The 25,547-nt window shown below is 48.5% G+C and overlaps 9 protein-coding genes across 9 annotated transcripts; 4 read left to right on the top strand and 5 right to left on the bottom strand.

Annotated features, from left to right (window-relative positions):
* Positions 1 to 68: 68 nt before the first annotated feature.
* ASPWEDRAFT_39001 (uncharacterized protein) lies at positions 69 to 1,031 on the bottom strand. Its single transcript, XM_040835012.1, has 2 exons — positions 513 to 1,031; positions 69 to 460 (listed from the first exon to the last, which is right to left on the bottom strand). The coding sequence occupies exons 1-2, from the start codon at positions 895 to 897 to the stop codon at positions 246 to 248; spliced, it is 600 nt and encodes a 199-aa protein (XP_040690992.1). The 5' UTR covers positions 898 to 1,031; the 3' UTR covers positions 69 to 245.
* Positions 1,032 to 1,376: 345 nt separating this feature from the next.
* On the top strand, positions 1,377 to 5,220 carry ASPWEDRAFT_131481 (DNA-directed DNA polymerase gamma MIP1). Its single transcript, XM_040829278.1, has 2 exons — positions 1,377 to 1,641; positions 1,695 to 5,220. Exons 1-2 carry the CDS (start codon positions 1,467 to 1,469, stop codon positions 4,925 to 4,927), a joined length of 3,408 nt encoding a protein of 1,135 aa, XP_040690991.1. The 5' UTR covers positions 1,377 to 1,466; the 3' UTR covers positions 4,928 to 5,220.
* A 196-nt stretch (positions 5,221 to 5,416) lies between these two features.
* On the top strand, positions 5,417 to 7,907 carry ASPWEDRAFT_38999 (putative CorA family metal ion transporter). The gene has a single exon (XM_040835010.1). It carries the CDS (start codon positions 5,811 to 5,813, stop codon positions 7,461 to 7,463), a length of 1,653 nt encoding a protein of 550 aa, XP_040690990.1. The 5' UTR covers positions 5,417 to 5,810; the 3' UTR covers positions 7,464 to 7,907.
* A 213-nt stretch (positions 7,908 to 8,120) lies between these two features.
* Positions 8,121 to 9,371, bottom strand: ASPWEDRAFT_109231 (uncharacterized protein; the record flags this gene model as incomplete). Its single annotated transcript, XM_040828068.1, has 2 exons — positions 8,121 to 9,129; positions 9,196 to 9,371. The coding sequence occupies 2 exons, from the start codon at positions 9,369 to 9,371 to the stop codon at positions 8,121 to 8,123; spliced, it is 1,185 nt and encodes a 394-aa protein (XP_040690989.1).
* A 243-nt stretch (positions 9,372 to 9,614) lies between these two features.
* Positions 9,615 to 14,014, top strand: ASPWEDRAFT_38993 (DEAD/DEAH box helicase). Its single transcript, XM_040835009.1, has one exon. It carries the CDS (start codon positions 9,825 to 9,827, stop codon positions 13,749 to 13,751), a length of 3,927 nt encoding a protein of 1,308 aa, XP_040690988.1. The 5' UTR covers positions 9,615 to 9,824; the 3' UTR covers positions 13,752 to 14,014.
* Positions 14,015 to 14,223: 209 nt separating this feature from the next.
* On the bottom strand, positions 14,224 to 15,269 carry ASPWEDRAFT_170797 (uncharacterized protein; the record flags this gene model as incomplete). The annotated part of the gene is made up of 3 exons (XM_040830680.1): positions 14,224 to 14,381; positions 14,447 to 14,935; positions 15,101 to 15,269. The coding sequence occupies 3 exons, from the start codon at positions 15,267 to 15,269 to the stop codon at positions 14,224 to 14,226; spliced, it is 816 nt and encodes a 271-aa protein (XP_040690987.1).
* Positions 15,270 to 16,088: 819 nt separating this feature from the next.
* Positions 16,089 to 19,314, bottom strand: ASPWEDRAFT_50542 (putative GTP binding protein (GTPBP1); the record flags this gene model as incomplete). Its single annotated transcript, XM_040837457.1, has 6 exons — positions 16,089 to 16,390; positions 16,451 to 17,969; positions 18,032 to 18,090; positions 18,917 to 18,953; positions 19,029 to 19,121; positions 19,189 to 19,314. The coding sequence occupies 6 exons, from the start codon at positions 19,312 to 19,314 to the stop codon at positions 16,089 to 16,091; spliced, it is 2,136 nt and encodes a 711-aa protein (XP_040690986.1).
* A 211-nt stretch (positions 19,315 to 19,525) lies between these two features.
* On the top strand, positions 19,526 to 21,822 carry ASPWEDRAFT_26710 (uncharacterized protein; the record flags this gene model as incomplete). The annotated part of the gene is made up of 2 exons (XM_040832884.1): positions 19,526 to 19,606; positions 19,708 to 21,822. 2 exons carry the CDS (start codon positions 19,526 to 19,528, stop codon positions 21,820 to 21,822), a joined length of 2,196 nt encoding a protein of 731 aa, XP_040690985.1.
* Positions 21,823 to 22,324: 502 nt separating this feature from the next.
* On the bottom strand, positions 22,325 to 23,326 carry ASPWEDRAFT_107506 (PIG-L family deacetylase; the record flags this gene model as incomplete). The annotated part of the gene is made up of 2 exons (XM_040827894.1): positions 22,325 to 23,013; positions 23,089 to 23,326. 2 exons carry the CDS (start codon positions 23,324 to 23,326, stop codon positions 22,325 to 22,327), a joined length of 927 nt encoding a protein of 308 aa, XP_040690984.1.
* Positions 23,327 to 25,547: the final 2,221 nt, after the last annotated feature.

The raw sequence follows: 25,547 nt of genomic DNA, 5'->3' as shown, positions 1-25,547 counted from the left end.
AAATCACGAATCTTGACGTCAACTAAGCCATTGTAAGGTGTGATAAAAATCATCACTTCAAAGCCCCAATACGGTTCATGTACACGAGGGCCAATATATGCTCGCTGAAAATCAATAGAAAGAGAGAAAAAAAAAAGCATTCAACTTGCTGTGAATATGCAGTATGTGACCCAGTATCCAAAGCTAATAAACCGTCCGTTCCGACTCAAACACCCAAACTCCATGCCCAAGACATATGCGAAAAGCTATGCGCTATCAACTGTAATCGTGTTTCTCTTCTTTGTAACGAGTTTGAGTTGTAAAGGAACGAGGTTTCGTTTTGTACCCGGAGCATCAATGCGGGTGAGGGGTTTTCGGCACACAGGACATGTACCTCGGGGTCCTTTTCCGGAAGAATCTGCTCGTTGCTCTTCGCTAAATTTCAGGGTGTCGATGATGCATTTATGGCAAAAGAGATGCCCTGAAAATAGTAAGCACGAGTTTATCCTGATATCTGAAGACATATCACATACCGCATACCGTGCTGGTTGCGTCGACGGGAGTGTCCATACACACGGGACATTTATATGCAGTTAACAGAGAGCGTCCTTTGTCATCTTCAGCAGTGTGTTGGGCTTTAACAGCATCCTCCCGTTGCTTTGCTAACGCCTTAGAAAGTGCCGACGGACCCTCGACCTCCGTGAGATCGATCGATTCTATGGGCTCTTCATCGGGTTCCGCGGATGTGCTTGTGCCTGTTCCTGTACTAGTTAAACGGCGGCGTTTTCGGTGACGAGGTTCAGGTGATAAAGTCGGAGATTCAATAGGCGGTCGTCGAGGGGGAGAGGAACTCTCCAACGAGATTGGGTTTGACGACGATGTACGGCGAGTACTATGAGAAGAAGGATTGCAATCCATAGTGATGGTATGAATATCACGTAAGAGTGTATCTGGTTGAAGAGGTCGGCCGGACTGCAGATATAGAAGTCGAGGACAAAGTGAACGTCTAGACTAGTATTTATTCGTCTCGTGAGATAATGGGATTCCTGGCCAAGGAGAGGGGTAAGTGAATAACAACCAAGGTGTAGCTGGCTTGACAGATGAGTTTGATCAGAAGAAAATTGGCATTAAACAACGCACTCTGGAGACGGACAGTCTCTCGAATGGACCTTACATTGCCTCTCGTCTGGAAAGCGATGGAATCATGGCCACAATCGAATTATCCAAGAAACTGTGGCGGAGAAGCAGCCCATATCGCCTGATATCACGTGGTGATAAGCATTTACGATCGATCAGGGAAGGCGGTGATACCTCTAGGAACATAGTTACTCCGACCGGCATGACGCTTAGATACCGCGATAGGAAATAATGGAGAACCACGATCAATACTCCTGGGACGCCTTCACGATCATTTTTGCGCAGCATTGGCTGCAAATACCTGCGCTATAATGCTCCGGAGCTGAAGTCAAAAAAAAAAATTATCCATAATGCTTTGGAATCTTTCTTGTACTCCCTATTCTCGGAGTGTCATACGTTCTTGCTCGCAGAGACTGCGCTCGCCACTTATCCGGCCGCAGCCCTTGTTATCGCTCGCAAGATATTATGCTTCACAACCTCCAACAGAGAATGGGGACGAGAAATCGGCATCGCGGTCCCTTTCAGGTACTTTCCATCCTGGGTTTCGCAAAAGAAAACCGTGTATACTAATTGCGCAGTCCCCGCTTCACCCAGATTCAACGAGATCGGAGTTCAACAGCTAAGCGACCATGTATATTCTCAAATATTTCCGAATAAATCTACCGAACCGGACCCGGAGTTAGTTAAATTGTCGAAAGATCATCTATCGAGGCATGATCTACTTGGAAAATCCCAGGATGCAACGGAACCAGTCGCATTCAACTTTCCCGCCCTTCAGGGGCAAACGCTGGACGAGCACTTCTTCAAACTAGGAATGGACGCATCAGAGCCATATTTATCCTACGCAAAAACCTATATCACGGTGAAGTCTCCCGAGATGCCACGAAAATGGGTCAAACGAAGCGGGTGGACCAAATACAATAGTGATGGCTCATCAGAGCCGGTTGATGCACCAAATGAGTCAATGCTGACTTTCGATACTGAAGTTATGTATAAAGAACATTCGTTTGCGGTGATGGCTTGCGCTGTCAGTCCTACGGCATGGTATGCGTGGCTTTCCCCATGGTTGCTTGGAGAATCGGACAACGAAATTCAACTTATACCCTTGGGAGATCCATCACAGCCACGGATAATTGTTGGTCATAACATTGGCTACGATAGAGCACGGGTTCTGGAAGAGTATGACCTGAAGCAAACCAAAAACTTCTTCGTCGATACAATGTCGCTTCACGTTGCGGTCAATGGGATGTGCTCTCAGCAGAGGCCAACTTGGATGCGCCATAAGAAAAACAAAGATTTGAGAGACAAAATCGCAAATGAAAGCAACTCTGTCGAGCTTGCGGCTTTGCTTGAAAGTAAGATGCTCAGTGAGGAAGAGGAGGAATTATGGGTAGGGAGGAGTTCTGTGAATTCACTCCGGGATGTGGCTAAATTTCATTGCGATGTTTCTATTGACAAAAGCCAACGGGATTACTTTGGCGAACTTGACAGGGAAGGAATCCTGGGGAGGCTGGAAGAGCTTCTTGATTATTGCGCCGCCGACGTCGCAATCACACATCGTGTGTATAAGAGAGTATTTCCAAACTTTCTCGAAGTCTGCCCCCACCCGGTCAGCTTCGGAGCTCTCAGGCACTTGTCCTCAGTCATTCTACCTGTCAATCAGTCTTGGCAGGAGTATATTACGAATGCAGAAACAACATACTGTCAGCGGCTCGAAGATGTCCAGCGGAAACTAATTGAACTTTGCGATGAAGCTGTGAAGGTTAAAGAATTACCAGAAGTGTATATGAACGATCCTTGGTTACGGCAGCTGGACTGGACTGGCCAGGAGATCAAGATGGCCAAAGGGAAGAAGAAGGGTGATCCCCCGCGACCTGCCGCAAGGCAGAAAAAGCCGGGAATGCCTCAATGGTTTAAAGATCTTTTTGTCTCAAACAATGCCGAGATAAACTTGACAGTCCGGACCCGAATAGCACCTATACTGCTCAAGCTTTCGTGGGACGGCTATCCTCTTACATGGTCTGATAAACATGGGTGGACATTCAAAGTGCCCCGTGACCAAGTTAAGAAATTCGAGAACCAGCCTGTGGTACTCTGTGATATGACCGAAGAGAAAATCATCGATCTTCGCGATGATAAGAAGAACGTGTATTTCAAGCTTCCACACAAGGATGGACCGCAAGCTCGCTGCACAAATCCATTGGCTAAAGGTTATATGCAATACTTTGAACGGGGTACCCTGACCTCACAATATGCCCTCGCCAAGGAAGCCCTAGAGATGAACGCGTCCTGTTCATATTGGATCAGTGCTCGTGATCGTATCACGGGCCAAATGGTGGTCTTTCAGGACCAGGTCAAGGACTTCCGGGCAAATGACCTCACTGAAAACAGGGTCGGCTTCATTCTACCTCAAATCATTCCCATGGGAACTATCACCCGACGTGCAGTTGAAAACACGTGGCTTACGGCAAGTAATGCAAAGTCCAATCGTGTCGGTTCTGAGCTCAAAGCCATGATCAAAGCTCCTCCTGGGTACTCGTTTGTTGGTGCAGATGTTGATTCTCAGGAATTGTGGATTGCAAGTCTCATTGGAGATGCTCAATTCCAGTTGCATGGTGGGAACGCGATCGGTTTCATGACTTTGGAGGGTTCCAAGGCCGCAGGAACAGACATGCATTCTCGGACTGCTTCAATCTTGGGCATTTCGCGAAACGATGCGAAGGTGTTCAACTATGGCCGCATCTATGGAGCTGGTCTTAAGTTTGCTGCTACTTTGCTTCGTCAATTCAACCCCTCCATGACTGAGAAAGAAACACAAGAGGTTGCAGGCAATCTATATAAAGAGACCAAGGGCGCCCGCACAACTCGTCGCATTTTGAGCGAGAGTCCTTTCTGGCGTGGAGGCAGTGAGTCTTTCGTCTTCAACAAGTTAGAAGAGTTTGCCGAACAAGAAAGACCCAGGACCCCAGCCCTGGGAGCTGGTATCACCGAGGCCTTGATGCGACGCTTTATCAACAGGGGCAGCTTTATGACCTCTCGTATCAACTGGGCGATCCAGTCGTCTGGTGTTGATTATCTCCATCTTCTTATCGTTTCCATGGACTATCTCATCCGGCTTTACAACATCTCTGCCCGTGTGGCTATCACTGTTCATGACGAAATCAGATACCTGGTTAAGGACGAGGACAGGTACCGCGCTGCTCTGGCTTTGCAGATCGCGAATGTGTGGACACGGGCTATGTTTTCACAGCAAGTTGGCATCGATGATCTCCCCCAGTCCTGCGCCTACTTTTCTGCAGTCGACATTGACCATGTCCTACGAAAAGAAGTGGATATGGATTGTGTTACACCTTCCCATTCCCAGAAGATCCCACATGGAGAAAGCTTAGATATTGCTCAGCTTTTGGCAAAGAATGAAGAAGCTCTTCTCGACCCATCTACCACCCCCATTTCACCACCCTGCCCCCAGAAGTATCACTACACACCTCGCGAGTCCGTCATGTCCTCCCTTGAGACCTCCAATAGCCCAGCTTTTATTCGAGCTCAGATCGCCAAGGACGACAAAGAACTTCGTGAAATCATCAAAGAAGTCTCCAAAGCTAATTCAACCGCGAAGCCGTCGGCTACGCGCTCGCCGAAGACGCGCTTTAACTCGGCCGGTTTTCCATCCGCAGAACCCCAGCGAGCCATTCTGATGGATGTGGAGTCGGGTCTTTACCGTGATTTCCGGAGTCTTCCACAAGGGAGCAGGAATCCCAATATGAATCTCCAACGACAGAGCTGGAAGCCTAAGCCTTCTGCTCGGGCGTGATGTTGGTTTTTACAACACCTTTTCTTCTGTCTTTCTTTCTTTCTTTCCTTTTTCATTATATCTTCTATCCTTTTCGGCGATGCCCACTAGGGCATGAAACCTGTATTAATCTGTTTAATTATTTCAGCTGTATGTATAAGCGGTTTGTGAAGCATTGGGACGGCGTCATGTTGGTCGATTTAGGATAGGAGGCGATTTGCGGGTCATGAAAAGACAAAGATCATGTGTGTACATGTATGAAGATGTGATGTTTATAATACGCATAGAAATCTGTATCAATTGAATCTCCATGGAATAATAATACTTCTTTTTTAACTGAGTTGATAAGCAATCTTGAAGACGGAATAAGACATTGTTGAGTCTGTCTCACTTAGGCGCATTCTAAGTGTCACCCGCTCTAGACTCTAGCTTGTTGCAGCTTCCCGGTTTTGTTCTCAGACCTCGATGATCCCCCAAACTTTCTCTTAATTTTTTCACATCTCTTGACCGCGGCAAAACACCATCGTCTGAGTTTATCAATACCAACTCCAATTGGCTCAAATTGGAGTGCAGCTGCATTTCTTTGATCGACTCTTGGAAAGGAAGGGGGATCGACGATCAGTTTCGAAAAACGTCATCTCCCCGCGATGAAATCACCCCAGGGTGTCTCGATGAGATACGCGCAGGTTTCGTTTGCTATGGAATTGGCTATCAACGGAAGCACGAGATTTTGACAATTAGAATCTTCCTCTTGTCCTTGTCTATCCTCATTTTCAATTGACAATCCCCAAGTTTGGTGGAAATCTTTCCCACCCAACAGTCTCCAACTCAACCGTCGCGTCAATGACCCTGTCCAAATTCCTTCGCTTTGCTAAGTGTAGGCTATCTATGCTTACTCGCCAGGATGAGTATTCATTCCCTCGACTACGCGCAAACAGCGGAACAGCCGTCGAGCCCTACACACCCCGAAGATATCGAAGCGCAGCGACCAACCAGCCGAGCGATTTCACCAAAGACCACGGAAGCACCTTCTGACTCCCCTGATACTACTACGACCTTCACAACAGCGACCAAGATCAACTCTCGCGATACAATAAAACATCGTGGACGGAGGAATACGGCTCGATCATACCATCCCGACAGTGTCGTCCCCGACCCAAATTGGCTTCCTGGAACAGAGCCAGGACTTGACCCGACCAAACCGCTCCCTCCCTACACTTCAGATTGGGTGTCACCTATACCGTCAGACCTACACAGAAAATGTGAAATAATCGTGGTAGACTTTTCGCAAAATGAAATGCGACAGTATGAGTTGGACAATGAGACCTTAGGGCCGTTTCTCGCCAAGGAGAGAGAGCCATGGGTACAATGCAGATGGATCAATGTCAATGGTCTCAGCTGGGATGTAATTCGGATACTGGGAAATCATAAGCGACTACACAGATTGGCGATCGAAGATTTGATAAACACAACAAATCGTACCAAAGCCGATTGGTACTCGGACCACGCGTACGTTGTGCTCACACTACAAAAACTGGTCAAGCTGCAAGAAGATACCAGCGACTCGGAGGATGAAGAAGAGGACGGAAAACAAGGCACTTGGCCCCATAGGAGAAGCTCAGTCTCAAGCGAAAAGACGGCTTTCTCTCGAAAGAAACTTGGCAAATGGGACGTTATTCTTGAAGCTTTGAAAGACCTTTTCAGGCCAAAAATGCCCAAGAAAGAAAAGAAGAGCAAGGGTACCGTCGGGGCCAGTATTCGTCCAGGGGGGAAGGAGAAGACAACCCAATTTGGCGACATCTCTCGCCCAAAACCACCTGCTCGCAGCGTTCAACGTTACCGGGGTGGTCCCAATGAAGACCGAATCGGGTTTATGGAGCGCCATGCTGTTTTGGCGTCAAAGGGTCTCTGCGCTACACTGGAGCAGGTATCAATATTTTTACACGCAGACAATACAGTGACGTCCTTTTTTGAGACCAGTGCCGACGATATCGAGGCTCCCATAGTGAGGCGTCTCAGTTCCCCCGAGACAATTCTACGCCAGTCCTGCGACGCAAGCATGCTTCTGCAAGCCATTCTAGACGCCATTATTGATCTTGCGATACCGGTAACCATGGCTTATCAAGACGCAATAGGAGACCTGGAGCTTGAAGTCTTGACTGACCCGGACGTCGATCAATCCAAAAGTCTTTATATCTTAACATCCGAGATTGCAATTCTCCGGAACTTCATGCAGCCAATAGTGACCGTGATCAATGCGCTTCGTGACCATAGACCCCAAAATGTCAGCACCACAGGCTTTGGCGCTTTCAAAACCCCTGGGACGATGACTCCTTATTTCGCGGCCGGGTCTTCTGAGACGCCACCAAATGCAGACATTACCCCCCCAAACCTCAAAAACTTAATGGGATCGAGCGTGAATATCAGCCATATGTGCCATACATACTTGGGCGATGCTCTGGACCACTGTATCATGATTGTTGAGGGATACGACCAGATGAGACGTGCTGCCGACAACATGATTGATTTGATATTCAACACAATTGGTATTTCTTAGCACCGTTGACTTTGGACTCTGCTGACCTTTATGATGTTTAGGTGCTTATCAGAACGAAAGTATGAAGCAACTTACTCTCGTGACGTGTCTCTATCTCCCTATGACATTCTTGACGGTAGGCTTGGTTGGGCTCTTCAGGGGAACTGCAAACTAACCCAAATGTAGGGCTATTTTGGAATGAACTTTGAAACATTTTCTGGTATCCAACACAGTGATTCGTATGTCCACTGATTCGAAGAGCAACGGCAGGGCCTTGTGTCATACTGACTAGTTTGATTAGATATTTCTGGAAAATTGCGATACCATTCGTTTTTGCGACTACATTGTTACTGATGTAACTTGCTCTATACTCCCCCTTTATGTGAAAGCTACTAACATTATGACTAGGCGTGATAAAATCAAACGTTATGTGGTGTTGCTCGCTCAGAGACGTCTGATAACGAGCTCGAGGAAACAGAGACAAGGAAGAAAGGCCAAGATTTGATTATCCTTTCTTACATTGTCCAGAAGACAGTTGTTACGACGTGATGTTAACCATACTTGTACCAAAGAACCTTGTATAAATAACCAGTAGAGAAACATTATATTTTTACAATAATACATGACATGCTTCCAGTTACACTTCGCTCGAACATTCGCTTGAGGAAAAGACCAATATTAAAACGTTTTCCGTTTGAATGCCATGTAAGCCTTCCATGGCAATTTCCAATCAGACCGAAGCAAGTCCGGCTGGAAAATGTCAAAATCAACTTTCTCCAATCGATCCAGCCAGAGACGAGTGCCAACAGCAGGCATGAAAACACCAAAGGCCCGGTTCACCTCGTCCAGAGGCGACTCGTTCTGCTGGCCTTGGAAGACATCGTATTCAGCGTCATACTCGTGGCCTTCCTCACCCTGGTGCTCAAAGTCGTGGCCCACATCCTGACCAGCACGGAGATTCTTCAGCATCTCCTGCACGGTAATCAGATGGTCACTTGCCCTCGTGGCAACAGTGAAAACAGCATCACGCAGTCCTGGTGCTTCAGCACCAAGTCTAAAGACCTCCTCTTCCTTCACTCCCGCCTGGGCCATCACATCCAAAGGCAACATGACAGCGCCTTGCTTCGCTCCTCCGGACATCATGCCAGCACCGCCCTGGTGTGGTGACTGGGCCGCTGGAGGCGGGAATGCGACAATCGGTAGACCCCTTAGCACGGCCGCTATTCCGGCTGCTTTTCCAATATGCGATGCGACATGGTCGGCTGTTACAGATGTCATCGGTAAAGCCGACAACGTCAAGTACAGAAGCGTCGAGTAGGTGTTTTCTGCGTACGACTCGAGGGCAGCGATGTTCGTGTACGGGTCATTTGTTAATGTCTGCTCGCGCGCATTGATCATCCGAGTCAACCAGCCCTTGGTGATCCGTGCCCGACCCTGGGTTCGCTCGTGAAGGTTCGAAATGGCGGAAGCCAGGAGGATGGCTACGGGTTCTTTCGGAGGTGAACCGGCGAGTGTTTTGGTGACTGTGTCTCTCCAGAATTGGAGGCGCATCAGTCCGATCGTATGCGAGGATGTGGTGTCAGGTATCATGGAAAGAGAGACATTCAGGGCTCGTAGTGCAAGGTAAAATGTTTGCGCATTGCGGGGGACGAAGGTGCTGAGCGTATATGAGGGTCGGTCATATTTTCTGTACAGATATGGCAATTAGCTATTTGCGACTCATTATGTGAAGACACCGGAGGACAATCCATACGAAAGAAGATCGATGCAGTATTTGTGAGCAGCCTGTACTTCGGCTTCAGCTGCTCCTGTGACGGGACTCGCAACTGGAGCTGATCGACTGAGATGCCGTTTCTGCGGTGATTGAATCTTTCTTCGGGGACGAGTGAACGAGCAGATATGTTTGTCCGCACGGCATGGGCGGACCATTTCCTTGAACAAGGACATATTGATAGGATATGAAGCTTTTTGGAGACGATATTAGGTATATTTCAGACGATCATAAATGGACAAGGCATCGTATTGCGGGAAGACAATTCAACAAAAATTCCTGGACACGAAAAAGCAGTCAATCAGCGTCATTAATGGTAAAAATGAGGTAACTAAAGTGTAGAACGCCTTCCAGTCACATACCGCCACTGATATAGCATGTTATAAATCAAGCCAGATAGATTCGTTGATGGAGTTGGAGCAATTTCCCCGACGACTTTTTTTCACGAAATGACGTCGGGCCGAGTCTTTCGCGTCGTTCGGCGCGTCTTCCTGGACCCGCGCGAAGGGGCGATCGTCCACCCAGACTTTATCGATTCACGACTCCAACCACCCCTCCTGCAGGCACTTGGCCTTGAAACGATCTTGACAGGGCGGAGGGAATAGCGCATCATGGATTTTGGGGATATTAACCAGCGCCCGCTCAAAAAGAGGCGATTTTTCTTTGATGATGCCGAAGCACCACTGACGAGTCCCTCTCCCGCCGAAAATCTCACATCTACTGCACCTTTACCTGCTCGACAAGAGGCAAATGGCAGCTCCAGCAATGGACAAACAGATTATAAATTGCCAACATATACTATTTGGACGAAAAAAGACCCCATAATCATACAATGGCCGCCCCCCGGCGCATCTTCCGAAAGCCTCCCTCCTTTTCACCATGATGAAGTTTGTGGATATGAAGACAACTGCGAGGAACCGGAATACTGCAAACAGTTTGGAAAGGCCGTTGCGGCAAGGATGAAAGAGGAAGAAGCATTGACGAGAAGATCAGAAAGATCGAAAGAAGGATTTGAGAAGACAGTGTTTGAGGCCGATGAGCAAGATAAGGACGAACTTCCACCAGGTCCAATCCACCCGGGATTTATTGTTCGTGAAACTAGATCGAAATTCGACGACAGCGAGGAAATCGAGGCTGGTGATAATGGCGACCAGGAGATGGCAACAACCATGCAGCCACCGGCTGAAAAAACAGGAGGTTTTGACTCAGAGACGTTCATCAGCATCGTCGGGGAGCACCTTTCTCCCAGTGCGATAGGCAAGATTCGAATAGCTGCTTCGGATAACCTAGAAAGAGCAGTCAACATCTATTTCGATGGATCGTGGAAGACATCTAATGGGCCCCAGCAAGCCCAAACTACACTGACCCCTCGCCAGCAGTTACTTCCTACGTCTATAGCCCCGACCCCAGCCCCTGCTGAAGAAATAAGATCAACCGAAGCTCCGCCAAAACAAGCAGACACGCCATCAGAACGTATTACATCCCAACCCGCGTTAAGATACATTGGTGCGTTTGGCGTCGGGGCATGGGCGACTAGAAGTGGTACGGGACTGCTCAAACATGGAGACCAAGTCAATATCGAGCGTGCAAGATCACAGCCCACTGAAAAGCGTGGTCGTAATGGCAAAATGATAATGAACCAGAAAGGCGATGTTCTAACTCGGTTCACGAATAAATCCGGCCAGGAAGTCGGAAGGTTGCCTCGAGAGACGGCTGAATGGGTATCAACACTAATCGATCAGAAGATCTGTGTGTTTGAAGGGACCTGCGTGTTTGTTCCAGACAGGATCCGTGTGAATGATACAATCTATATCCAGTTGTGGTGTTATTTACGTGAAGAGACGTTTCAGAATCGGATGTCCGCTGGCCCGCTGGATGATAATAGGTCTACTGGGCTGTTCGAAGAAAAGGAAAGCACCGAAGAAAAGAACCTGCGGCTTCGCCAAATCGGGCTTGTGAAACTGTTCGATGAGATCGGCCTACAAGCGAACTCAACCAATGACACAATGAAGAAGCAAAAGAAAGAAGGGTTGCTTCGTGCCGCGGAAATTCCGGAGCAAGGTGATAAAGTCAAAAAAGAAAATAAAGGGAATAACGAATCTTCCGAGGATGATGAGCCCCCCGAGCTTGAGGATGACCAGCTTGATACTCTCTACAAGAAAGCCCAGTCTTTCGATTTCAGCATGCCCGAGGCGCAACCGGCATCCACATTCTCCATGGATCTTCGAAAGTATCAGCGGCAAGCACTTCATTGGATGCTCGCGAAAGAGAAGGACAACAAATCCGGCAGGGAAAATTCAATGCATCCACTATGGGAAGAATACACTTGGCCCTCTAAGGATGTCGATGATAAAGTTCTTCCAGTTGTCGAAGGGATAGATCATTTCTATGTCAACCCCTACTCTGGTGAGCTCAGTCTCGAGTTCCCAGCCCAGGAACAACATTGTCTAGGTGGCATCCTGGCTGATGAGATGGGACTGGGCAAAACAATCGAGATGCTCAGTCTAATCCATTCCCATAGGATTGAGCCTGATCCAGCGGCTCTCGATGGGTCAATTTTTACTAACAGTCTGATCAGGCCATCTGGTGTTGTTGCCGGTAAGGTTCCTGCACCTTATACTACTCTTGTTGTCGCCCCGACATCTCTTCTCGCGCAGTGGGAAAGCGAGGCTTTGAAGGCTTCTAATCCTGGGACGATGAATGTTCTCGTATATTACGGAAATGATAAAGCCGTTGATCTGAAACATCTTTGCTCTGCAAGGAATGCCGCGGCTGCTCCCAATGTCATTGTCACCAGTTATGGCGTTGTGCTTTCTGAGTTTAGTTATGTTAAGTCGACGCCGCCCGCATTATTGAATCAGCTCAACACCGGTTTGTTCTCGGTGGAATTCTTCAGGATTATCCTGGATGAGGCCCATCTCATCAAAAACCGTCAGTCCAAGACGGCAAGAGCTTGCTACGAGCTCAAAGCAACGCATCGTTGGGCTCTTACTGGAACACCAATTGTCAACCGCTTAGAAGATCTGTTCAGCTTGGTACGATTCCTCAAGGTGGAACCTTGGAACAACTTTTCATTCTGGAAAACATTCATCACTGTGCCATTCGAGTCAAAGGACTATGTGCGTGCCCTAAATGTCGTACAAACCGTCCTTGAGCCCCTCGTCCTCCGACGTACAAAGACGATGAAGACACCAGAAGGCGAACCTCTGGTGCCATTGCCGCGCCGAACAATCACACTTGAAGAAGTTGAGCTTCCAGAACAAGAACGAGAAATCTACGACTTGATCTATACTCGAGCGAAGCGGGCATTCAACGACAACGTGGAAGCTGGCACACTGCTCAAGTCTTACTCGACCATTTTCGCTCAAATTCTCCGCCTACGCCAGACGTGCTGCCATCCTGTGCTAACCCGCAACAAAGCTATTGTTGCAGACGAGGAAGATGCTGCAGCTGTGGCCGATGAATCGAACGGCCTCAAGGATGACATGGACCTACAAGAGCTTATAAACCGGTTTACAAGCGCCACTGAGGGTGCAGGTTCCAACGGAGAACAAAATTCAACGACCAAATTCACGGCTTATGCCTTGAAACAAATACAGAATGAGTCCAGCGGTGAATGCCCGATCTGCTCGGAAGAGCCCATGATCGATCCGGGCGTGACAGCTTGTTGGCACAGTGCGTGTAAGAAGTGCTTAGAGGACTACATACGCCATCAGACCGATAAGGGCGTTCCTCCTCGATGCTTCTCTTGTCGAGCACCAGTCAGCGCGAAGGACATTTTCGAGGTCATTCGATATCAATCACCCAACCACACACCCGCTGAAGATGAGATTGTCTCCAGCACACCCCCAACAAGCTCTCAGCTAGCACCTAGGATTTCCCTTCGACGGATCAATCCCCTTTCGCCGTCAGCTCACACCTCTTCCAAAATCCATGCCCTTCTCAATCACCTCATGCGCGTTCCATCAAACACCAAGTCCGTTGTCTTTTCTCAGTTCACATCATTCCTCGATCTAATCGCCCCACAATTGACGAGAGCTGGTATCTCCCACGTTCGCCTGGACGGATCGATGCCACAGAAAGCTAGAGCTGAAGTTCTTGCCCAATTCAACAAAACGGAGACGTACCAAGAAGAGATTGACGACGATGAGGGAGTTGGTTCCCCTGGCAGAAAACCTTCAGAAAGAAATGGCCAGTCGTCATCCTCCTCTCCCCCGCCTACTGTATTGCTTATCAGTCTTCGTGCCGGTGGTGTCGGTCTCAACTTGACAGCCGCAAGTAACGTGTTCATGATGGACCCATGGTGGAGTTTTGCCATTGAAGCTCAGGCTATCGACCGTGTGCACCGCATGGGCCAGCTGCGTGATGTGGCTGTGACGCGATTTATTGTCAAAGATTCGATTGAAAGCCGGATGCTGCGTGTGCAGGAACGAAAAATGAACATTGCCGGATCATTAGGCTTGAGAGTTGGTGGTGATGGTAATGAAGATGACAAAAAGAAAGAACGCATCGAAGAGCTCAAGTTACTCTTCGAGTAAATGGTCTAAGGGAGTGTATTATATTATGACGATATCTGTTGAAAATTTTGGGTTTCTGGAAAGGGTCAAAGGTTTTCAGGTATATTCTACCTTAGTTTTTATAATAATGGTGATCTGCGCTGGACACAGAAACGTCACCATAATGATGGGCATGATTGGTTTTCGGCTAGAATATAGACAGACAAAAAACTTTGTCAACATGAACTCTCGATATTAAATTATATTTCAGTTTGAGACGCTTTTGTATTTTCGTGACATTGCCTTTAGGGCTCAACTATTAACAATATAATTAATTCATGATAATCATACATACAAGAAATGATTTCCCGACTCTAGGGACTAGAAAAACAACATGCGCACTCATCAAAGCATCATATCAAAAAGGCCATCACAAGTTGACAGAACACTCGAGAACGCACCCTCAAAGCTGATATCGTCGAATTTCATCCCAGTATTTACCAACCCCTCGATCTTATTTGTTGGAATGATGTAGGTGGTTACCAGCCTTGACAACTCTTCCCAACTTGTCCTTCATGTAAGTAATCGGTTTGTTGTGGTGCGTAGCTGATCCATCATGATGATGCTCTTGCTGGGACGGCTTTGGCTCTTTGGCTGCTCCTCCATCACCATCTAATACAAGACATAGGATATTAGCTAACGAGTCCAAACTCTGACAAGACGAAAGAACTGCTCACCTGGCTTTGGCGGTTGCCCCTTGGCATCCATGCGTTTCTCAAACTCGAACGCTTCTCTTGGTGCAGGTGTCTTGGGACCTCTGAGGGCTTCTTCGCTCACTTTCACATCCGGGTTTTGCTCATAGTCATCAGCGGACTTGGAGGATTCCTTCGAAGGTTCCTCCTTAGAGGACTCCTGTTTAGAAGACGCCTCCTTGGACTCTTCTTTAGGTTCGCTCTGCTGTGACTGCTTGCTCCTTTGGCCCTCTGATGTGTTCTCGCTCTGACCTTGACCCTGACTCCTCTGCTCCACATTCTGGCTCTGGCTGCTGAAGTCTTCTTTCCCACTGTTCCCCGAAGGAACCTGGTTCTCCTGATCACGAGGCGATAGTTCTGTCATGGAGGAATCGGTGCCTTTTTTGGCGGAAATAATGTCCGAAGGGAGATCGTCTGGTGGGGGTCCTGTTACGACGGCGGTGTTTTCTTTAGTTGAGGGAGCGCCAGGCTGTTCTGTATATCAAAAATAGACGATAAATATTAGCCAGCGCATAAGAGAATGTGAAAATGGGGAGAATTTATAGATATCCACAAAGTGGCAGTATCTGGAACAACAAAGAACGCCATATTGTCGTCACAGAAGGCAATAAGGAAGCAAATAGTAGGATGGAAGCTTACCGTCACGGTTTCCAGCATCATAAGGATCTGTGGCGGATCCTTTGCCCTGTATTCCGGAGAGAGGCTCGTCGCCATGCTGTTCCAGTGATTGATTATGCTGGTCTTGGGTATTAGCCTCGCCCCAGATAGCATGGGAGGCTGCGTCGACAACCTTATGGACGGTTTCCATGTTGGTATATGCCTGGTTTGGGTTGGGTCTGGTGGTAGGGAGGGGTTAAGGCACTTAACGAAAGTCGAAAGTTTGCTGCGAGTGCCCTTAAAGATCAATTGTAATGTAGGCTGTTTGGTTTGTCAGGTCTTCGTGTCTGTTAAATGGTTCGCCTCTGGGGTAGTGAAGGAGCTTCTTAAGAACCTGGGAGGGCTCTGCCATACGTCAGTGCATAAAACAGATACACCACACTGGTAAGGATCAGCAACAGGCGAATTGGGATGACTGGACTGGATGAAGATCAGTTGGCGTCATGGCATCATGGACAAACACCAGGAAGATATACTGACGTCACCATCACGTGGGAGTCAGCCAAACATGAGGAACCAACAATCGAGAAAAAACTGGAGATAAAAGGAATTGGTGAATTGAAAAAAGCTATATTCCAGGGGAATCCCCCATGTTCCCTGTTTTGTAGTTCAATTGGCAGAAGGAAAAAACCACGCTTTCAAAAGAGGAAAAACGACGTAAAAAACCCCAAAACAGACATAACAAAAAACAACAGGAACAATTCCAAGATATATACAGCTCGGCCTTCCGTAGTCGCCCGTATAATGCATATCGCATTGAGTGGAATAGCATCAATATCCAGTGTAATAAGAAGAAACCCCATGCAAAAAACAATATTCGCCTCGCCAGTCTGCAAATAAAGAACCATACAGCGCCAGGCTGTTGCATTGGAAACCGGGTATAAGCCTGACAATCAAAGGACTGTCCAATGGGTGAGTAATATCTGCGGAATAATATGTGTATCATGAACGAGGGCCGTTGTTCGAGTAATCAGCTAGACGGCTGCTTTCCCCCTGTCTCCTTCGTTTCCGGGTTCAGAGGATGCTCCGGGTCGTATCCAACACTTTTGACGATCCCTAGCCCCTTGGTCTTTCCCTCCCTGAAGAGAACTCGGTCTCCAGGAACAAGAAACTCAGGACGCTGAATGAAACGGAAAGCGACCAAAGCGCGATCACCGGTTCGAAGTAAAGGACGGTCAATGTCGATAACAGAGCATGTCTGACTGACTGCTCCTACGTGCAGCATCGCCTGGTATCTGGGCTTGATGGTGGTGGCATGAGAAAGAATGAGAACTAAACCACAATACACTTAGCATATACCTAACAAAAGTCAAGACAGCGGGTTGAACTTACCCTCAGCAACAAATTCTCGGTAAACCTTAGGGGCCTGCTCGAGCTTCTTCAGCACAACCATTCCCTTGCGCACCTCCTTTCGTCGGACCCGTTTCAGGGCAAAGGAGCCAGACTGCCCCGCAAAGCAGGCGTTCACCGGAATGCGCTTGCGCTCAATAGACTTGATGGTTGTCGTCGTGAACTGACCGAGAGAGTCAGGGCCCACCAGCACCGTGTCACCAGCATGGATAACCCCGGACTTGGCCACCCCTGACACCACCGTACCCACGTGAGGCACAGAGAATGTGTCGTTAATCAATAACTCAAAAGGCGCATCTGGGTTATACTGGCCACGGTGAGGGAGAATATTCAGGAACGTCCGCACCAAGTCCAAGTTCTGTCCGGTGACATTGGATACCTGGAAAATAGGGCAGATCCGTTGACTGACAAACTGCGCAGCCGTGTTGATAGTTTCATCCATGTCTTTCACAAAAACGGGAATCTTACGAGCCCCAGGTGATTTGAGAATCTTGTTCAACTGGCTAAGCGTCTCCTGTAGAATTTGAGGAGGACAGATATCGATTTTAGTGACGATGACCATGACGGGCACATTCAGAGCCAATGCAATGCCCAAGTGCTCTTTGCTCATTCCGATTAGACCGTTGTTAGCTGCAACCATCAGTAGACAGTAGTTAGGGCTGCTGCTTAGCATGCCAAAGACAGTAGTCCGTAAGTAACGTTCATGGCCAGCCAAGTCGGAGAAAGAGATTACTTTGGCGGATTTTCTCCCAATATCTTCCCAAGACATCTTACGGCCTTGAGCACTGCTGACGATCTCACCATGGCTGTCAAAGCCCATAATCTCCAACCCGACAGAGCTAGTCCGTCCGCTCTCAACCTCGTGCTTATGACGGAATAGGTTGAGTCGAGCCTTGCCACGCCCGTCATCCAGGTTTCCTTTGACCAGAACCCCAAGCATGGTACTCTTTCCAGCATCCACATTTCCAACAACTGCGACGCGAAGCTCAGCCATTTCCTCGACTGTGTCTGCTGGCTGTCGGATAAGAATCTTTCCCCATGCATCTTTCATTCGGCTATTCTTGGTCGGCGACTCTTCCGGCCCACCTACATTGTAGGTGAGGAGGATGCGACAGTGCGCTGGAAGAGTCTCCGCGGCCTCTCGTGTGCGGTGCAAAGCCGTATTCCATTGAGCGAGGTCAAATCCCATCGGTTCGCCGCCATCCTCGAGTCCAAGGTCAAAGACGGTTTCTCCATGTCCCTCATCAATTCGGAGTTGCAAAAGACCAGCCAGCTGCTGTAGACTATCATCCGTCTGGTCGCCCGTATTCAGTAATAAGTCCTTCAACTTGGCAGTTTTAGGAGCGTCGGACAGCGAAAGCTGGTCGAGGATGTCCAATTCGGCATGGTCTTCGTTGACTCGGGACACACTGGCAGTCGAGTAGCCGCTGTCGCTGGGTGCGACCTGTGCAGATCGATGGCTTTGCTGCTTCTCCGCCCACTCCGCGAACTCACTGAGAGCCTGCAGGTAACTATCAGCAAGGGAGGGAGGGGTTGATGATTTGGGTTGCAACAGAAACGTACCACTTCACCCCTTCGGCGCTCGTCGAGCGTCGATTTAGGACCAACTGGTGGCATTATTGCTGGTTTGCAGTTCAAGTTGTTTCAGTTCAATTAATCAAAAGTAAAGCTGTTCTTTTCGGTCGGAGAACTAGTGGATAGGAGGGGTAATCGCCTCTGGCGCATTCAGACACGTATTCGTGTTATCATAATTCCACTTGACAGTGGTAATAAGACTATGAATATGGATGGGGAAATGATTGAATACTGGTGGAAGAAGATGAAAGGGTGGGAAGAAGACCGAGGGAGGAGCCGGGGGAGCTTTATCGATAAATACAGCGAGTCATCGCCGCACTGCCATCCACGGGGCGGAGAATGAACTGAGTCACAACAGCAACAGCACATCAGGAATAGGCAGCATAGGAATGAGAAGGCTGTGTATCCTTTGCTTCTTTTTGATTCTTTTGATTCTGTGGAATCTTTGATATCTGCAAATGACTCATTTGTCTTAGAGGCTGACTCGTCCTTCTTCACTTGAATTTCTATGACATCAAGCAACGTACAAATCCAGATCTAGGGTATATCCTCATTTTTGGTATTTCTAAATCATTTCACCATCGAATTATAATAAAAAGAGATGATATCTTGGGGTCATAATTTTTGCGTCGTGGTCTCATAGCCAGACCCAGTTGTGTAGGAGCGTCTCTTGAACCCGTTATAGCATTCGCAATCATCGAATGGCTGTTATCCATTCTGTTCTCGTTCATCCGTTCCTTCCATCAATTCCATCGAGTATATCGAGTATATCATGCTTGGGGAGAGATCAGGACGACCGAATCACCTACAGGACAAGAATTTATGAGCATCACGATCAAATTTGATAGAGGAAAATGTATGGCCTCAACTCACCTCGGACGAACAGCATTTCCTCCTGCTTCTTGATTGTCTGATACCAGAATCCCGTCAGTCCATCCATTCGCCAATATGCTCATTCCTCGCCCGTATTTTCGACATCACATACCCGGATGGTCTCTTCACCGTTCTCATCATCCTCTACCACGTAAATAGTCTCCTCCACCTCCCCCAGCACAACGTTGCAGTGACTGTCGTATGCCTGTCAACAATCTTAGTCAGTAACACAGAAATAGATGAAGACATGTAGATCGCAATTGAACACTGACATGGAGGCGACCTCGCAATTCGCGATCACCGCGCAGCTTCACAAAGACCATTTCATCGAGCGACAGGCGCACCAGATCTAAAGGTTCCGCGACGGACGATGCGCCCGCATCCTCTGTGTCGGCCATCTCGTCTGATTGAGGTGGTAAGATGATATAAAAAAGAAACGAAGCACGAGGTTCACGTCGTGGGGTTTTGCAGTGAGTGGCCGTAAAGCTCAGGTCGCTTCACTAAGCGTCGGTCTAGTCAGGTTAGCGCCGGGGAAGACCGCCAAGCCGTCCAGACAGCTTTCTCCGCTTTTCCCCTCTTCTATATATACAATCCATGTCAGCGCACAGCATGCTGGTCTCCTTTTCTTTCTCCTGCTGTCTGGCGGGGGAATCTGGCCTTCTTCAGCTATGCGGAGGTTGTTATTTGCAGGTGAGAGCTTGCGCTCTCGTTTGGCGATTTTTTCGAGCCGGAATCGTCTTTCTAGGGAGCTTCGTTTTCCTCTGTTTGCTGCCAGATATTATAGGCCTCAGTGGCGATTGTTTGCTTCTCAGTCTGGTGTTCCCCCTGGTCCTGAGTCGCTGAAGCACTGGGAGGCTTCTCAACCTCGCAATGGCCGCAGATTTGCGGAAAGTAGAGTCTCTCGACCAGGTTTAAGTACAACAGATATTCTTGAAGGAGGATCTACTGGATCATACGATTACGAGCAGGAAGGGGCTTACGAAGATGAGTCGCTGGAAGACATTCAGGACGAAGCCTCCCTGAAAGCCATCTTTTATGGAATCATCCAAGATGGCCAGCCAGAAACCATTCTGAATGCGCTCCTAGATCCTCGCTTTGAAGAGCTGGTCGGGTCACTGCCGCAGACCATCTTCGTCGAGGTCTTCCATCTACTCTCTCCAGCCTACTTTGTCGACCCTTATCGAGAAATCCATCGACCATTGCATCCTTCCGCGGTGGACGTTAAACAATACAGGTCTTTGGATTCGATCTTCGACGAGTTCGTCAACAACCTTGCTACCGTTGTCAACATACGACAGTCGGCCGGTCACACCCTGGGTCTTGCTGAATACACACACCTTCTCGACTGCGCGCGATCTATCGGAGATGCAATTATGGCAGACAGCATATGGCACAACATGAGGGAAGACGAAATATATCCTGATGTCCGGTGCTACAACTATTACATGGAAGCCAAGGTCTGGGACACTGCATACACTGGCCGGGAAAAGTATAACCTGCGAATGACCCCCTATGCGTATCGCAAGCGGAGATTCTTCAATCCCAATCAGGGCTGGCAAGGCTACGGGACTGCTGGTCGGAGTGTCCGAAAAGAAGTGCTGCAGATATTCAATGAGATGACGGAGATGGGAAACCACGGTGACGAGGCTACCTTTATAAATGTGATCTTGGCATCTAGTCGCGTGGGCCACATCAAAGGCATGAAGAATGTCCTGAAGACTGTCTGGAATGTTGATATCGATGCGCTGATGGACAATGTGGACGAGTCGGACTTGCCTGAGGTCACTTACTACGATCGCTCTTCACCCCTGCATCCTACGCATCGACTACTGTTTACAGTCGCCCATGCCTTTGGTACAAATAATGACATACCCGCCGCACTCAAGGCGATCGACTTTATCTCACGTTCCTATGACCTGGTGGTTCCGGAAAAGGTCTGGCTCGAATTATTCGAGCGATCGTTTGTGCTTTCCCGGCCACGGTTCGGTCCCGATGCGAAGAGAAACGCCAAAGGCAAGGTATCTTATGAATTCTTAAATACGATGTTTCAGACCATGATATCGCCGCCCTTTAGCGTTCGTCCCACAATTGAAATCCATCACATGCTGGCCAAAACCGCCTGGGATAGGGCTAGGCTGTCTGAGTTCCAATACCACATGCGCGCCGCATACGACCTCCTGGCTGAGACGAGGCGGAAACGGAGGACAGCAAGATTAATTCTCGAGGGATACCTAGGCGGGCCTATGTCCCGCTCCTCCCGAAGACGCATGCCGCAGATCGACCCTCTACTCCTCCAGTCACGAGCACTTGCAGATGCAGTAAACACCTACGACATTCTGCGATTGCGCACAGCCCAGCAGACGATGATCGTGGAGCGATTGGCAAGACTCCTGTTAATCCACCACCGATGGACAGGACGCGATAATCCGGCCTGGGAACGATGCCTTCTCCCGCAGGCGTTGGAAGAATGGCAAGACTTCCTCCCACAATCCTTTGTCTACCGCACCAAAGGCGGAATGGTCCAGTTTCGAGGCGCAACACGCTGGTATCAACGAAACCTAACCGGCCACAACAGAGTCCCCGTCCGTCGTCCCATCGGCGAAAGCGACGCCGCGCTTGAAGCCGAGGCCAGCGAGATCGACGACGACTTCTTTTGGGAGAAATTCCGCCAGAAACGCCCTTTTCTGGATCTAGACTCTGCCCCTATCAACCGGTTATACTGGGAAACAACAACAAACAAGGGCGAAGCATTCGAAACTACACCAACCTATTGGGCCGAGGATACCACCGTCGAATCCGATGCTTTCCAACACGATCCCAATGGAGGACGAGTCACGCAGAAAGCAGACGAAACATCATCATCCTTCGATCACGGCCATATACCCGGTCCCTTCAGCATGGCTTAAGCTGAAAAATATTCATGAATGTCCAGTTTCGCGCAGTGCAGCAAACTGACACGACATTCCTTTTCTTATGTGGTTCATGATTCCTTGCTTTTTCTTACGATATTTTTGTGTTTATGAGCGGCTTTGTGAGATATCATTCTTCTGGCACTTGCTTTGTCTCATGATACCATTCTGCATAGCAGCAATTGATATGGATTTTACTGAGTTTGAGACTGATATTGTGAGAAGTTCACTGGATAATAAACTCGTACGTCTCTGGTTTTAGTCAGGAAAGTTTGGTAGATCTGTTCTTTTAGGTGACTATACATGGGCTTGGTATTTATGACAAAAATAATATGTCATTGATTCAGCTTGTAGGTTATATGATAGAACACTAGTGAGTAAGAAGATGATCTCCATGATAAAGATATTATTATATAGTCAGACATCACTTCAATAATGCAATATACATAACTGTTAGTACATATGGACAGACGGATATGTGAGAATACACCATATACATCTAATTAACTCTCTCCCGCTTCAGGTCATTAACAGCCATATAACGACCAAAAGTAATCCAACCCCATCGGAACCAGACCATCTGGCTCTGATGAGCCTTGATCATGGCCGATTGGGCAATCATCCATTCATTCACGGAGCTGATGAAGAGGAGTCGGGCTGGGGAGTCATTTCCTGCCTTACGACCTGTGCCGGACAGGCGGGTGGCGACGTTCCCCAGTGCACCCTTGACCATGGTTAGGGGGGCGTCGAGGATGCCGATGTATTTACGGAAGATGCTGGTTGAGGTGAGGGTGTAGAGGGTGACGGGGCACGAGTAGCCGGGTTTGTCTTTCATGAGGGAGCGCAGGAAGTGGACGGCACCGTGGTAGAGGGAGCGGTGGTTGGGGTGGTTGCTGATGCCGCCCTGGTCGAAGGTGAGTAGGATGTCGATGGTTGCTGCGGGAGGCGTATCCGATTTGGTGGTGTTTTGTTTGCGTCGCAAAGAAGCCGAGGAGGGGGAGGGATCGGGAGCGAAAGCCGACGTCAGGACAGAGGCGACATCAGACTCTGCCCAGGTGACTGTCATGCTGTCGGGGAAGCGGGAGGGGTCGTCGAGAACTAAGACGTCCGATTCGCTGCGCAGGCCGAGTTGGAGGGCGCTTTTCTGGAGCTCTTTCATGCGGATGTGACCGAGGCCATCGGCATCACCTGCAACGGTTCGCGATTTGTTAGTGCGTTGTTGCGATATCACATCATATTATCTCATCCGAGGGCTGCACATACCGCTACTCAGACACAGGATCTTGAGGTGGTTGCCGAACTCGGGCCTCGCGAGAGCCAACACCGTCGGCGCAAAGAACATTGCCTCATCGTCGGGGTGTGCGATCAATAAGCATATGCGCTTGTTGTAGAGTCGGGGGAAGCTCCGCGTGAAGGGCGAGGAGCTTGTGGAGGACAGGGTCCAAAAGAGGAAGATGAAGGAAACGGCAAAGCCTAGAGTGACTAGGGATTGGGTGGACATGGCGAACAGCGAACAGGCGGGCGGACTGATTGATTAAGGCGATGACTCCTCAACTCCGAGACGATTTGAGGCTCCGATAGTAATACCGAGAAGTAGCGATTAGCTTAGTCTCAGGAGGTGGATCAAGTGAGATCAAGACGACTTGGATAGACGGTGGGGAATGCGCTGCGGCACTCCAATCGTCGCTTCACCTCGGCTACAGTTAACAGTTAACATCAATTGCTTAGCTCTAAGTGATGAGCTCAATGCAATTAATTGATCATTATGTGATGCATCTAATGATATTGAAGCAATGGAAGACACGGTGGCCGAAAGAGGGATGTGTTTCCGATGGAGATCCCCGCGAATCACGTGTAGTCATGTGACTGGCATTTTCTTGAATAGCTTCAAAGTTCGAGCTGATGGCAACTCAATCAACGCCACAAGAACCACGTGGTCGATGAATATTACTAGCTAGAAGGTTAATGGAAATACTCCATAGAATATACTGGCATCTCCAGCCACGGGCTTAGAGAAGGTCATGTGAATGGCTACCGCTATATCTTGCCATTCTATTCTTGTCTTCTTGCCAGACATCTTAGCTTGTTCGATAGCACGTCATCAACCGGGATACGGGCCGGAACTGAAGCATCACATCAACTCGGCCGTATCAAATCAAGTCTCAGGTCAGGGATGGTACCTGAATGAAATCTGATATTGAGGAGATGATGTGATTGGCTGTTGGGCCCGAGACACCGAAGCTAACTGGATGAGGGTTTCTAGAAGCTGATCTGATCACGTGTGATTAGATCTGATAATCACTCTCACCTACTCATACACTGACAGAAACTACTTGCTATTCAAGTATTATTATTTATAATATAAAACATTCCATCTGTGGACTGTATATTGACTACCTAATGGTTATATAATAGCAACATCGGAGACCTCCGACAAGGCAAGTGCAAGGCGTTAGACCACGACGGCCCGCCACTGGCGGCGACCTTAAGAGTCACGTTCCCACGGGCCGAATGGCTGCTGGCCGCGATGGAAAATTCTGCGGCGCCACTTGGTGTGATTGCGATGGAGCAGGAGGAGTCGCCCATCCACCGTGAAACTTGGAAGGCGTTGGAGTAGTTTTCTTTAGTAGTGACTGACTACTGTACCTGGTGAATGTTTCCCGCGGAGGAATCGCGAGAAAAGTTAACCTGAGCCCCGCTAATTCGGATAATTTAGTTTTTAGTTTTTCTAGTTTTTCTTCTCACATGTCGCTATACAGTATAGCTGGTGGTAGGACCTTGCTGGGTGTTTGGGAAAATGGCGCAATTGAGTGCGGTGTAGGGATAGAGAGGATCGAAACCCCTCAGAATAGATTAATCCGGAGTAGTTAATATTACGATATACGGAGTCTTTGACCTAATAAGTACCTGGTAGGCAGGCAGTGTAGGTACTATTCTGTATATCATATGGGATCTCCAAGGTGCAGCGCGAACCGTCCCGAAAGAGGAAGCTGCTTGGAGAGAGTCTGAGAGAGAAAATGAGGTGGTTTGCCGACCACAACGTTAGCCGGTTTATTTCCGGTCTGACGGAGGGCTGTTCCGTCGACCGATCTCATGGCCTGATCAGACTCTGATCAGGATGATCATTGATCAGCCAGAGTCTCGACATGTCAATCATCATGCGGTAGAAACGACGACTTCTTCATGGCTGCCAGGGCCCACGAAACTGTTAGGTAATTGGCGTGCTCATTTGTCAATATTCTCCTGTCTTGGCTATACCTTATACTTTTATCCATATGGCAGTATATTGTATTGATATGTACCTTGAACATCATGCTATCCATCCAACATCTTCACATAGACAGTCCTAGACAGTCAACTCCTAGACAGAGTCATAAAAAGCAATATGCCCCGCCTCAGACGCAGTGCGGGGTAGACGCCCTGCTGATGCGATGATGCGATCAAGGCGATGAGCTTTCGCTAAGTCTCGACTGACGCGCGCCCTGGAGGCTTGGCCAGTGTGATTATCCTGGATATAGAGTCCCTGGCACATCCTTTGTAGGTCCATGCCATCCCAGTATTTATTTACCATGTACATAGTAGCATACTGCCCCTGATAAAAAAATCAAACTCTTAATATCAAAGTGGACCCTACAAAGCGGTCTACTTCAGCCTACTGCAACCGGGAGAGGAAAAAAAAAAAAGAAAGAAAGAAAGAAAAAATCAACAGATCCGGTGGTTCG

This window comes from Aspergillus wentii (assembly GCF_001890725.1).
Source record: "Aspergillus wentii DTO 134E9 unplaced genomic scaffold ASPWEscaffold_3, whole genome shotgun sequence".
NCBI lineage: Eukaryota > Fungi > Ascomycota > Eurotiomycetes > Eurotiales > Aspergillaceae > Aspergillus > Aspergillus wentii.
This window is presented reverse-complemented; position numbering and strand designations above follow the sequence as displayed.

Excerpts from the sequence above, each read along its gene's own strand:
- ASPWEDRAFT_39001 (XM_040835012.1), bottom strand. The coding sequence starts at position 897 with ATGGATTGCAATCCTTCTTCTCATAGTACTCGCCGTACATCGTCGTCA. Across the intron at positions 461-512 it reads CGCAACCAGCACGGTATGCG|GGCATCTCTTTTGCCATAAA; the intron begins GTATGTGATATG and ends TACTATTTTCAG.
- ASPWEDRAFT_131481 (XM_040829278.1), top strand. The coding sequence starts at position 1,467 with ATGCTTTGGAATCTTTCTTGTACTCCCTATTCTCGGAGTGTCATACGT. Across the intron at positions 1,642-1,694 it reads GGCATCGCGGTCCCTTTCAG|TCCCCGCTTCACCCAGATTC; the intron begins GTACTTTCCATC and ends CTAATTGCGCAG.
- ASPWEDRAFT_38993 (XM_040835009.1), top strand. The coding sequence starts at position 9,825 with ATGGATTTTGGGGATATTAACCAGCGCCCGCTCAAAAAGAGGCGATTT.
- ASPWEDRAFT_38999 (XM_040835010.1), top strand. The coding sequence starts at position 5,811 with ATGAGTATTCATTCCCTCGACTACGCGCAAACAGCGGAACAGCCGTCG.